Below are 13,742 nucleotides of genomic sequence, written 5' to 3' on the forward strand. Positions count from 1 at the left end.
TGGCCTCTTGCTATCGTGATGCCCACTGATCTGCTCTGCCACATCCTCTCTGCCACAACATGCTGACACGTGTGAAGCCATGAGCCAAAATAAATAATCCCTCCCCTTTAAAAAAAAAATCCCAAATGGTTATGCTTTCCATTGTGTATATTTTGCTCTGCTCAGGTTTCACTTTAAAGGAAATAGGAAAAGCTGTTTTTAAAGAAATGAGGCTGTCAGAAGTCACACAAACAGGAACGGGACAGCCTGTCATCTGGGGAGACGGGAGAGCCTCCCAGTATGGCAGAGGGCCTGAGGTCTGCTACCTTTTTGGGAAGAGTTAGTTGGAAAGAAAGCAGGTGCCAGCTCTCAAACGATCCTAAGGGCTCTGCAAAGGAATGTGGACCCAGGCTGGAAGCCCTGGGGAGGCACAAAAGCCTTCCCATCGAGGGAACAACTTGACCATATTTGGGCTGTCAGAGGATCTTATGCCTGGGGCAGCTTCACAAAGCAAGACTGCAGGGAGGAGACAGGGAGGAGACAGAACCTAAGGCCTTTGTGGTTTCCTCTAGGTGGGTGTCACCAGAGGCCCACAGGATAAAAGGCTAAAAGGGGATCCTTAAAGAAGGAAAGAAGGCAAGGACTGCAAATGTCATGTAGGAAAGAAAGGTGGAGATGGAGCAGTCTGCGGTCCCAGGTTTGGTTTAAGATGATAGGATGATGTCTGCAGCAAAAACAGAGGCCTGCACACCCAAGAGGACACACAGTGCTATGGTTTGCATATGGTTTGTCCCCTAGTGGTTCGGGTCCTGGAAGCTTGGCTGGTCCCAGCATGGTGATACTCCAAGTAGTAAGATGGACTGATAAGGTCATTAGGGTAATCCCTCCAAGGAATGAAAGTAAGTGGTGTTACTTTATTGTCATGGTGTTACTTAATTAAAAGTGATGTCTTAATTAATTCTTTTTTTGTATTTATTTTATTATATGAATGTTTTGCCTGCATATAAGCAAATGCACCATGCATGTGCCTGGTGCCCAGGGAGGCCAGCATGAGCATGGACAGAATACAACCAATGATAGGACAGAAAGAACCCAGAGGGTACCACCCGGTCCCTCTCACCTGAGATGACCTCCAGGAGCAGCATGAGCTTCAGGCCATCTCGGAAGTCCTCTTCAATGTTCTCAATCTGGGTCCCTGCTTTGCGCAGGTGGGAGTTGCACCAGGCCGTGAAGGTCTATTACAAAGGGAAGAAAAGCACATGGTTCAGTCTCCTCATGAGCCACACTGTCTCTGAGGCACTCACCACAGGCCTCAGTGGCTTCCAGGGCCCCCACACCACATCTTAACAGTTGTTCTGGGAAAGGCCTTCTGGGAAAGGCCTTCAACAGGCTTGGGCCATCTTCATCATACAAGCCACATGAAGAAACCAGAGAGGATGGCCACCCACTCAGCAGAATCTAGAGAAACTCTTAGTGTGGTTGTTCCCTGCAGTCACATTAACTTTATCCTCTGCTCTTAGCATATATATATATGTTCCATCATCTGCCGGGTCCAGGTATTTACTCAAAATCTGCATCCAGGACAGCTCCAGGGCAGCTCCCCACAGGCGATCCAGTCTACCCTCACAGATGCTTCAGTGGGGCCTGCACCTTCCCAGCTGCAGATATTCTCACAGATCCTGGACATCAGCGAAGCAGCCAGATCCCAGGACTTGGCCAGCATCCCAGTTTTCTTAGGGCCCCCAAAGACATTGTCACCCCCAGTCATCAGGAAGTAGTCTAAAGAACACCTCACTCTAAAGACCTCCGTCTGAAGACAACCTCACTCCTGTCCCACCATTACCCCCTTCTAGCTCCTCATTTTTAATTAAACAGGAAGGGAGAAATGTTAGCTTACAGGTGCTTCCCAGGGACCTAGCAACGGTTTATATTGTCACCTGCTGTCATTACCTGCCCCTGCCAGGCATGGGTGAGGTATAAAAGGAGTGCTCATCACCCAGTTCACTTTTTCTTTCTCTGTTCCCAGCCAGTCTGTCTGTCTCTGTCTCTGTCTCTGTCTCTGTCTCTCTGTCTCTCTGTCTCTCTGTCTCTCTCTCTCTCTCTCTCTCTCTCTCTCTCTCTCTCTCTCTCCTCCTCCCCTCCCTCCCTCTTTCTGTCCCTCTCTGCCCCCCTTCTCTGCCTTCATGGCTCTGCTCCCATCTGTCTGCCTCTACCCCTTCTCCCCTTCCTCATTCCCCCATATACTAGGTATGTTGCATGGCGTGATTTCTCAGGAGGGCATCTAGGCATGGGCCCACCAGGTGCCCCCTACCCCCGCCGAGTTACATTTCAAAGGATGTGTGAATCCTTAGAGTAAGTAGAGTACAGTTTCTACACAATCTCTCCCAACTGTTGCCTGTCCATACTTCATTTTGGGGCAGAGCCACCACACTGCACATTCACAGGGGCCGGGGATGGGAGTGTCTTATTCCATGATTAACATCTCCTATCTCCCAACACCTAGTTCTTAAGCCTCTTCCAGCGTTTAGTCCCTTCCACCCTCAGCCAAAGGCTTCCTCCCAAAGGCTTCCAGGGAAACTGGCCAGTGCTAGCAATGGGAAGACAAAGTTCCTGAAGGGAGTTGCCCGGCTGAGGGCTGTGAGTTCTCCTTGTTTATTAACCTGGTCTCTAAGAGGGGGGAGGAGCTGAGGGAGGAAGAGGCTGTTGTAAGAAGACACTGGCTTGTGAAAGAGGCGAGCGCTGTAGAAAGCAGCTAGCCCATATCCTGGGGAAGCCACAAGGGCCAAAACAACACCTGTGTTTGTTCAGGTCTCCAGGACAAAGCTCTGGGGCCAATAAGCCTTTCAAGGAAGAGTCAATATAAAAGCCCTGGTCCCCAGAGCCCCACAGCTTAGTGCCCTGCCCTTAGCAATAAAATGGGGATTGCAAGGCACTTTCAAGTCCACAGGATTTAAAAACCGATTTACAAAGTGCCTGTCAGGTAGTGAGGGTGCCATTAACAGTAAGAAGGAAAAAGATACCCACCCACGCAGCAGCAGCAGCAACAACAACAACAAAAAAACCCCACCACCACCACCAGCAAAAACCATGACAAGGCTGGGGAGCGTGCTCGCTCGCTCGCGCTCGCTCTCTCTCTTTCTCTCTCTCTCTCCCCCTCTCTCTCTCTCCATAATCTCTCCCTGCCTCCAGTCACCAAGCTATCCGAGGCCCCGCCTTTCCAGGTGCTGCTTTGCTGCTCTGAGAGACCTTTGGGACTGGTGCTAATACTTAAAGAACAGACCTAGCAGACGGGTCAGTAAAGTCTTGACAGCAACCCTTTGCATCACAGCAGAGAAGCCACAGACCACCATGTACTGCGCAACTATGTTCTCCCCAGGTTGCAAGGTCCCCACAGAAAGACCATCTCTTTAGCAGTAGCCCGAGGACTCAGCAAGAAGGAAAAGCTAGCAGCCAAAGGGACACCCATTTCAGAAACTCCTGGCCCTACACAATACCCAACAGGGTGGGCAGTGCTACACTCAGAGGCCTAATGATCCAACTTCATAAAATAAAAGGGCGGGGCCTGCATCCCGGGGCCTTCCTTTACCTAAGGTTCCCTCACCCACAAGTCTTCACTCTCCTCCAGGAGCCTGTTCATCTCACAGTCTAGTAAGGAGACAGAGAGAGGGAGAAGGTGGTTGGCCCCTTCACAAGATCCACTTCGCTCTAGAAATGTGCTTGGAGGAGGGGTGTGTCACACACAGGGTCTCAGGAGCTATGCTTAGGCAAGGACCATACTTGAGACTTACTCCCACAACTGTGGCAGTGCCTTTGCTGTACCCCTCTAACCTGTACCCCCCACCCCGTGCACACATATACACACATACATGCACATGTCTGCTGTACCCCTCTATACCTGTATCTCTCCCCCCGTGCACACATATACATACATACATGCACATGTGTTCATGTGCATCCAACTGCCAGCCTCTGCAGATCTTGGACAGGGAGAGGAAAAATGGGTCCCCTCACCCCTCCCTGTCCTTGGTACCTAATGGCGGCGTGAAGGGAAGAATGCATCCATATAGCAGGGAATTTTAGGAATTTTACTCCAAAAGATAGGAGTACATGGGTTGGCCAGTGAGAGAGACACATCTTGTCCCAGCTCCTCCTAGGGCCTGGCTCTCAGTTTCCCGGCTTCTACCATGTTCTCATTTTGCCCTTAACAACTACCATGGCAACACATCTCCTTTAATATACCTTGAGAACGCTCCTGGTTTTTGAGAATGTGTCTTTCCTGTCTCCTGGCTCAAAGGTGTCTATAGCCACACAGCCTTCTTCATATACCTCAGTTTTTTATATACAATGGGGACAACAGTTAACTACCATGCATGACTGAGGCAAAGCTTAAGTGAAATAATACTAAGTAGTAGTATTTGCTTATATTAATAATGGCCCTGAAATATGAATGTGTCTGAAAAGGCCCCTGCTGTTATCACGACTGCGTCCATTGTTGTTTCTATTAAGATTTCCGAATGGTCACACCCAGCAGGAACTGGGGTAACACGATTATTCCCTTGGCAGGAGTCAGGGGCTGAGTTTTAATGTCAGTGTCAGCCATAGCCTTGACCTTAGTGGAAGGAGGGCAGCAAACACAGGAAAGCCACAAGCTTCTGTGGCCTCCCTCCACAGAGCAGGAATTGCAGGACCACACAGGAGGGATGGCCACAAAGATACCCACAAAGACCCCACATCTATCACTGTGGGTGAGTGGCTTGCCACCACTCCAACTCAGGTATCCAACAGCCACAAGAGAGTAACAACACAGACACTGTGGACTGTTAACAGAAGGTCTGAGGAGAGTCCTCTTAAAACCCGGGGAGGAGGGCATGGTGGCACACACGTTTAACCCTGGCACTTCAAGGAAGAGGCAGGTGGATCTCCATGAGCTCAAAGCCAGCCTGATCTACATACCAGGACAGCTACATGGGGAGACCCTATCTCAAAACAAAAACATGAAGGGGGTACCTGACCTGGGGGGTGGGGGTAGGGCTACTCTGTGGCTTCTGAGCACCCCCATTGCCATGCCAGAGGGAGAAAGCTACTGTCTTCACAGTGCATACAATAAGCACACTCCATCAACGGCTTTAGGCTTGAAGAGATGTTTAAGTGTTGAGTCCAACATCCTCCTTTTATTACTGAGGGCACAGGATCAGAGAGGGTTAAGTACATTTCCTCAGGTCATTGACACCAACTCTAACTCCCTTACAACTTCTGCTTCCCAGAATGACATAGCTTTGCGGCTCAGGTAAGGGCGAGTAGGGTGCTTGAAGGGGTATAGAACCAAGGCTGAAACTTTCAGTGGTCACACAAGTGAGCCAAATTTCATGAAATTCCACTGAAAACCAGTGGCCGGAAAATGAAAGCCACATGGGTTCTGGAAACCCCCACCAGTGTCAGCAGTGCTGGTAAGAGAGAAACGGCCTCCCTGGGTAGCATGGCGGTGAGATATAAGAAAGGGGATAGTGGGTGATTGTCAAGAGATGGGAGACCCTCCAAAGGGAGGCAGACCAGAAAGAGATGGGCAGGAGGAACAGGATTCAGGAACTGGGTCTCTGACCAGCAGGAGACAAGGCCTGTCTGAGGAGGTCATCTCAACTTCCATAGTCAAAGAGGCATGCCTGATTCGGCCCCAGGCAGAACAGGCAGCTGTTGGGAAATATGGATTCTGTGCAGCTGTACCCAAATGATCCTGTGCAAGTGACTTCACTTCTACAACTCTCCATGGCCATATCTGGAAGATCACGGTGACACAGATCCTAGGCAGCTGCTTTCAAGAGGATAAAGGACAGAGAGCTTTGGGAAAGATCGGAGCTCAGTGGACTGAGGGACCCAGAGCTGGACGTGTGGTATGTCACAGAACACGGTGTGAATGTGCTGAAGGGGTTCACACAGTCCCCTGGGCAGGGCTCAGTAAGGTTCTTTACAATGGTAATCCTACAAAAGCCCAGGCAGCTCCTGGAAGTGTTGATTAAGACCAGAACAACTGTTAGGCCACACCAAGGGTCATAACCCTTCAGTACGCAAGCAAGGTATCTTGACCTTGATACTCCGGGACGTAAGGTCAGAATATCCTGCAGCTGGAGGATATTCTGGAGCACGATCTCAGAAATCAGACGTTTAGCACCATCATGGACCCTACCCACTAGATGTTAATAAGCCTATCTAAAACTGAGACAACCCCTCATCATGCCCTGTGGAGAATCTGGTCTTACAGAGGCAAACATACATGCCACAGTTGACGTGACAGTAATCGTGCTTACTAAGCACGCATGTGCTTACTATGGGATGGACCCTCTTCTGAGTATTGTGTCTCACTGAACTCATTGGATCTTCACAGCGAATGCCTCAACAAGAAAAGAAAAGGGCCAGAAACTTGGACTTCTATGTGGAACTGCTCAATCTTTAAATACTGCCAAAACTGAAAATACAATGCATGTTGGAAGGACCCGGTCTGCCTCCAAAAAATTACAGTCGGCAGCCAAGTCTAAATTAAGGCTCACTGGGTATCTCTGCTCCCACAGTGGGACGTCATGGACCCTTTCTAAGTCTGTGAACACATTATATACAAACACACTGTGCAACGCGTAAGCACCAACTGATACTGTGTCTATCACTCATAAAGGACACCGGTGACATCAGCCATTTGAGAATCTGGTAGTAAGAGCTGGGGGCATTTCTGTCAAAAGTAGAGGAGGGGACATCCTGTGAGGAAGGGAGAGGACTCCTCGGCTGGAACTGATTGACAGACCATGTGTTTCCCAGAGGACATTAGATGGCTACACACATTCTGCCATGTCCTGTGAATTAAAACAACCGGTAAGCTCATTGTGCCGATTACCTGGTCAACCTGACACAAGCTGGGATCATCCAGCAAGGGAGCACCTCAACTGAGGATCTGCCTCCATCAGATTATCCTGTGGCAAATCTGTGGGGGCCCTTTCTAAACTATTGATTGATGGGGTGGGAAGGCGACGCGCTTCGGCAATGCCACCCCTGGTCGGCAGCCCTTGGGAATATAAAAATGGTATCTGACTGCGACACAGATCCTAGGCAGCTGCTAGGATTAGAAAGTCAATGAGCAGCCATCTTCCGTGGTTCCTGCTGCTGCTCCTGCTTGAGTATCTGTCCTGGTTTCCCTCATGGATGAACTGCGATCTGGACATGGAAGCAACATAAATCCTTTCCTCCTCAAGTTCCTCATGGTCCTGGTGCTTATCGCAGCAATGGAAAGCAAACTAGGACGGCCAACCATTATATTTGCAAAATGAGTTCTTGCTAATTCCTATTGTTAGAGGGTGTGCAAGGCAACGCCCCTGTACAACGGTGTACAGGCTGCTTGGTTACAGCTCTAGAGGAAATCAGCTTGTCAACATGAACCAGCACAGGCCTGAACTATACACCCCAATTCAGAGACTCTCTCCTGGGTATAAAATGCCAAATAAAGAAAAGGCATTCAGCATGATAACTTGTTCCCTAGCCTAACTGAAGTGAAGAAAACCAGAAAGCCCCCTAATTGTGTTAATAAGGCATATAGTTACGTAAATCATGATGTGTCCACTTAGTAATGATTAATATGATGGGTTCTGAAACTATGTGAGCACAGGAAGATGCTTATGTGTAACTAAGTCTGGAATAAGATTGCATGACTTCTGCTTATAAACACAGGTTTAAAGCTGTATGCAGTCACACAGATGTGACAAATGACTAGGACCAAATGTGTCCAAATGCAAACACACTTGTGCTCCAGGAATTAAAGTTCCCAGGATCCTTAGCTGCTCTCCTGGCCTGACTGTCTATAAATACAGTTGGCTGGTTACACTCTCAGCCTTCTCCCATGGCAAGCCTCTTCTTTTGGACATTTATTCCTCTGTTCATGCTCAAGTGACCTGCCCAGAGAGGCTCCCCAGTGACACCAGTACAGAGTAAACAATGCCCTGCAGCCAAATGAGACTGGCTAGGCAGGAACAGGACAGCGGCAGCCTACCACAGGCTGAGGCCTCACCTGCTGGCCACACCTTTCCTGGACACAGCTCTGTTTCTTGGAACCAAGGTTACCAGTCCTGGCACACTTCAGGGAAGTTGGTGTTCAAAGGACTGGAGTCAGTCAGGAAGCCTGGGCCTGCCCACGTTCAGCTAGGCACGTGACCTCAGATAAGTTAACCTCTCTCAGCTCTGAAATCCCATCATCTGGTGCCCCAACAACACAGCTAAAGAGAACACTTGGTAACAGTCTTCTGTTCCTCTGTAGTTTCTTCCCAACAAATTCCACAGGGACCGATGGTTTAATCTCAAGGGACTCAAAACATGACCAGTGTTTTGGTTTTAAGACCACAGCTCCTGACCCTCCCAGCCCAGCAGAAAACTGTAACTAGTGTACTAAACAGGCTAAAGCTTGGCATCCAGGGGGCACTGGAGGGCACCCCCCACTCACGAGGTTGGAGAAGGAGAACCATCAGTCGAGGTTAGCTTAGATGACCTAGTGAGACCCTCTCTCAAAAAATGAAAAACAGAACCAACCAAGCTTGTACTGGAATCTCCTTAGAGGACACAAGAGAATGTGGGAACCGGGACTGTCTCTAGGGTGGAGGAAGAGAGGTTTGGAACTGGGGAGGGAGAGCTGTTTGCTTTCCACAGAATATCCTTTTTGTTTTCTTTTGAATGTTCATACCGCATGCCGCGGTTATCTATTTAAAAACCCATCCAAAGGTAAAGAGAGTCTGTCTGAAGTGTGTAAATTTCAACATTATCATAAGGTTTCTGGGATGAGACAGAAGACACTTCCTGTTTCTCTGGGACCATTTGGTGGAAGAGAGTGTCTATGCTATTACTGTATTATTGACGGCTTCCATAAAAAGAGGGGAATCTATTCCCTTATATTTAAACGAATGAAGGCTGTCTATGGTGCCTTGTGCTTATAAGTCCAGTACTGGAGAGCTAGAGGCTGGAGGTCAGTTCAAGGTCCTCCTCAGCTACACACTAAGTTGGAGATAGCCTGAACTAAATGTGATCCCGCCTCATAAATACATACACACAGAGAGAATATGACAGCCGGGCAGTGGGTGCACCTCTTTAATCCCAGCACATGGTAGGCAGAGGCAGGCAGATCTCTGTGAGTTCAAGGCCAGCAAGACCAAGGGTGCCAGAATATCCAGGGTTACACAGAGAAACCCTGACTCAAAACAAAATTTTAAAAAAGCCAAAGCATGAGAGAGACAGGGGGCGCTGAAAACATCCCCTGGTAAAATCCCGTAAGACAAGGCGTAACTAGACACGACAGAGGACAATCCGGGGACATCCCCCCCCCCCGCTAAGTCTATAGTGGTTCATTGTGGGGAAAGTCAAAGGATAGCCCCTTAGCCACATGGTCCCAGAGCACCCAAAGGAGAAACTAAACCTCTTGAGGTTGGCCTGGGACTTCCTATACAAACTGGCTCCTCTCCTGGGATCTGCTTCCCTGGAGCGGAGCCAGCAGGTCTAGGCAAAACAAACAAAAACAACAAACAAACAAACAAACCAACCCTCATTGGACCCTACAGTCTTTCAACTCCACCAGCAAGTGCCATGCTAGTTGAGATGCCATGGGTACTGGACAAAGCCAGACCCCAGCTGTGGCCAGAGTTCCTGGTGTGCTTGGGTGTAAGTTCCCTGCTTCACCTGCCAGCTGACATAGGGAGGGGCACTCCCCAGGGCCACCCTAGAGTCCCTCAGAGTCCACAACTGGCCCGGGAACGTGTTCTAGGTATTTTGTCTAAGCAGAGACCCACCCAGAAGAGATCTCAGAAGCCTGGTGTGCTGGTAATGTCAACAGGAGTGTCTGGTTAGCTTATTAAAGGCCACTGGCCAGCTTTTCAAAGCAAGCGTCATCAGCTGGTTTCCCCTTCACTCCCCACCCCACCCCCACCCCCAGGATAAAAGGCAGAGCTCCGTGGAACATCTCCACCCAGATCTGTTTACTTTCCACCCACCTGGGAGCTGCTGTGAAGGAGTCCTCAACCCCTGGTTGCTCTCTCTGCTCTCTAAGTCAACCCATCCACCCCTCACATCCATGCGTGAGTGCAGGGGTCAGGGCAACTCAGAATACAGATGGCCAAACAGGCTAAGCTTTGGGTCCCAACCTAACCTCTCACTAGCCTTAATTCCACGGGCAAGGTTCTCAATCCGAGGTCCTCACAAGTAAAATGGGGCTAACTAGACCTACAGTCAGTGTTCTGTCCACAGCAGACAGATGCTTTAAACGTGCCAGCCCAGCTGGTCCAAGTGACCTTACTAATCCACCTGGGCCTCAATTGCCTGACCGCACAAAGAGAATAAACAATGCCATTACTCTGAGGGCTTTCAGGATTAAGACAATGTATGCTAACCAGCCAGCAAAATGCCCTGGTTATAGCAGGAGTCCAATAAATGTCCCTTGTCACTTCCTCTCTTCTTTCTATTTAATCAGAGTTAATCATTCACAGGGAACCAAGTATTGGCAATCAAGGGGCCCTGTTTTCTCCCACTGATGAGGAGAAACATATCAGCTTCAAGCGGAAGGGGAGCTGTGTTTTCTAGTTCGTGTCTATCTAGAGCCCATTTCAGCAGACACAGTGCCAGAAACCGGAAGGGTCACCAAGGTCAAAAGGGCTGCTGGATCCCTGCTTGGAAAGGGTCCACCATGAGACCCTGGCATGGTCTTCCTCGCCCTGTACAGAACCTGCAACCTGGGAGAATTCATGACACTGGGACACATAATCCAGTGAAGACACACAGTCTGTCCTCTTAGCTCCTAGCCACGAGCGTCAGCTGCACCTACCAATCTGCCAGTGTCACATCCCCATCGCTGCCTTGCTCCTAAACACGGAAGAGTCCACAGCAAATGCCCAGCAACTGCAAGTTCTATCATCACCAGCTTTATAGTTCCAGTCTTGCTTGATCTCTCTGAGTCTTGGTTCCAGCACGAGTAAAAGAAGAGCAAAAATAACCTCATTCCATAGGACTGCTGTGAGCTATGGCAAAGGGACCAGTCTAGAGCTCACGGCGTGCGTGCGTGCGTGCGTGCGTGTGTGCGTGTTCCTTCTACACAGACAGAAAGTACATTAATAAAGCTAGGCTAAGGGCCTGGCGCTTGGAAGCCCGAGGCTGGAGGACTCAAAAATAAATAAATACAGCTGGGTATGGTGGCACATACTGGGTAGGAAGAGGCAGGTAGATTTCTGTGAGTTTGAGGCCAGCCTGGTCTACTCAGTGTGCTTCAGGCTAGCCAGAGATGAGACCCTGGCTTCAAAATTAATCAACAAGTTAAGTAGTGGTTGCTTAGAGCTGGTGGTAATAGCCAAAGAGTAAATATTCTAGAATCCCACTGAATCTTTTATGCAAATATTGGGTGGGGTTGTTTTTTTGTTTTTGTTTTTGTTTTGTCTCTGTCTACTTGGCCCATTGGAAGAATGCAGTCTCAAAAGCAGGCCCTGGATCCTTCATGGCTAACGACAGAAGGAGGAGCTCCTTCTGTCCATTGCTCACTCCACTTTAAGCCTTCGTGTAAGTGGGATGAGGATTTGAAGGCTGAAGGAGCAAGTCTTCTCTAAGCAGAGTGGCATCCCACTCCCGGAGGCGAGGCGGGGATGGCTGTCCCTGACTCACATCTAGAGTGATTCTGGCCCTTGCTGATCTGACAGCACACAGACCTCAGCAAGTCAGGACCCACAGGACTGGCCTGTGCATTCCTTCCCCATAGAAGGAAAAGCCACCTAGAAGTGAGCTCATTTGGTTTTGTCTGGCACCGATCCTAAGACCTACAGGTCACCCAGTTCCACAGAGAACTCCCACACATGACAAGCCTGCTAATCTTCAATATGGGAGGGAGGGTTCTGTGGTCTGGCAGGCTCTAGCCCCTAACGCACCTCTTCCCTAGTGTTGAAGTACGGCATTGACGCAGTAATGTTTGCACCTATGCGCGAGAGGATTGAATCTACCCCTTCCGTGATGATGGAAAAACACTTGATTTCTGATGAGGGCCCAGAAAACAAGATCAGGTTAACGGCCGTCTCTTCCTGGGTCATCTCCGTGGAATGCACTATGCTGACCAGAGATGTGGAATTGGACTGGATTCCAAGGCCCTGTGTGGAATTTGCTCTCCAGGGGTCAAACCACAAAGTATAATTTGTTTGGTTTTGTTTTGTTTTGAGACAGAGTCTCTCACGTAACCCAGGCTGGCCTAACACTATACAAGAGGCTGACCTTGAACTCCTGATTCCACAGACAACAGACAGATCGGTTTATGTGCTGCATTTTTTTTTTTTTAACCAAGTTACCACATCCTTAGCACAAATTGCAAATTCCAAGGACAAAGTACTGCTTAGGCGAAGACGCTGTCCAGGTCTCCCCTCTGTCACTCTGGCCCCTCTGCTCTGAGTTGTACCACAGTCCACACACCTAGGCTCATCTAGATCCTTTGACCCAGTGTCCAGAAACTCGATCCTCCATGCAGTGGCTGGAGATAGCTGGGACCCTGTCCTGCCGACAGCTTTCAGGGATTTGGGAGGGGCGGAGGTCTCAGGCTCCACAGAGACGCATCTCTGTCTGTAACAGACACCCAGTACCCTGAAAAGCAGCCTGGGCTCACACATACTAACCCAATGTTGGGAAGGAAGAAAGGAGGATGGGAAAAGAGAAGGACAGAGGAAACACCTGAGGGGAATGGGCCTCCAATTTGAACACACAGCAGAACCACCAGTTAGAACAAGTACGGATGTGTCCCACTGCCAGAGCTCCTGCTTCCAGTGCTCTGGGAAGGTGGAAACATCCTATTTCTCCAGATGCCGCTGCTCTGTGGACCCCGCCATCTAAGGACCTCGGGTTTGGCGGTTAAGAGATGAGTCTGGTACAGGAGACCTGATGCACCCCTGGCCTACCACTTTACTGACCTTGGGATCTAATTGATTCCTGACCTATCTGAGCCTCAGTTTCCAGGATACCTTTCCTGCTGAGGGGTAGAGGATATTCAAGGAGCTCATCCTTGCAAAAAGCCTAGAATGCCTCAGAAGAAGTCTAAGGTACAAGAAGGGAAGGGGTACGGGAAGGAACACGAATAAATGAGACCATGAGAACCACCCTGGGGCTGTGGAACTGCTGTGTATACCAAGGAGCTCTGTGAACCCTGGAGAGCTCCTGGAAGACGCTGGGTGACATGGGGACTCCACAGCACTTCCAGAGTGTGGTCTGCATCCCATGAGAGATTCAATGTGCACCCACCCTATAACCCAGCAACCCCCATCCAGGACACTTTCCCGTGGCTGAATGCTGGGTCACATTGTTGGAATGTAAAGAGTGGAGGGGTCTGAGGGGGTCTGTTGTGGGGAGACTATTTAGGGTAAATGTGACGGTCGGTCAGTCATCTGCCATGGACCCTTGATGACAGTGGACTATGATCAAAGGACCTAATTACCTCAATTCCCTTAACCTAGGGTCCAGTCACATTTCTTTTCCTTGAGCACATACAGTACAGATCAGCACCTTAAAAAGTAGCTCAGAGCTGGGTGGCGGGGGAGGAGGCAGCAGTGCACACCTTTGATCCCAGCACTCAGGAGGCAGAGGAAGGCGGATCTCTGGGAGTTCAAGGATAGCCTGGTCTGCGTATAGACAAAGCTCCAGGACAGCCAGGGCTACACATAGAAACTTTGTATTGAAAAACAAAACAAAACAAAGTAGTCCAGAGAAGCTTTGGGATATAGCTCGATGTTAGA

At 49.5% G+C, this 13,742-nt stretch overlaps 1 protein-coding gene across 3 annotated transcripts in view; it reads right to left on the reverse strand.

Annotated features, from left to right (window-relative positions):
* Positions 1–13,742, reverse strand: part of Actn1 (actinin alpha 1) — a 94,426-nt gene that overhangs the window by 41,233 nt on the left and 39,451 nt on the right. For all 3 annotated transcript variants that reach the window (XM_032908026.1, XM_032908025.1, XM_032908024.1), the window contains exon 2: positions 1,100–1,214. In XM_032908026.1, coding sequence (XP_032763917.1) covers positions 1,100–1,214 — 115 coding nt within the window. The remainder of the gene's footprint in view (positions 1–1,099; positions 1,215–13,742) is intronic.

The sequence above is a fragment of the Rattus rattus genome, chromosome 7 (assembly GCF_011064425.1).
Source record: "Rattus rattus isolate New Zealand chromosome 7, Rrattus_CSIRO_v1, whole genome shotgun sequence".
Lineage (NCBI taxonomy): Eukaryota > Metazoa > Chordata > Mammalia > Rodentia > Muridae > Rattus > Rattus rattus.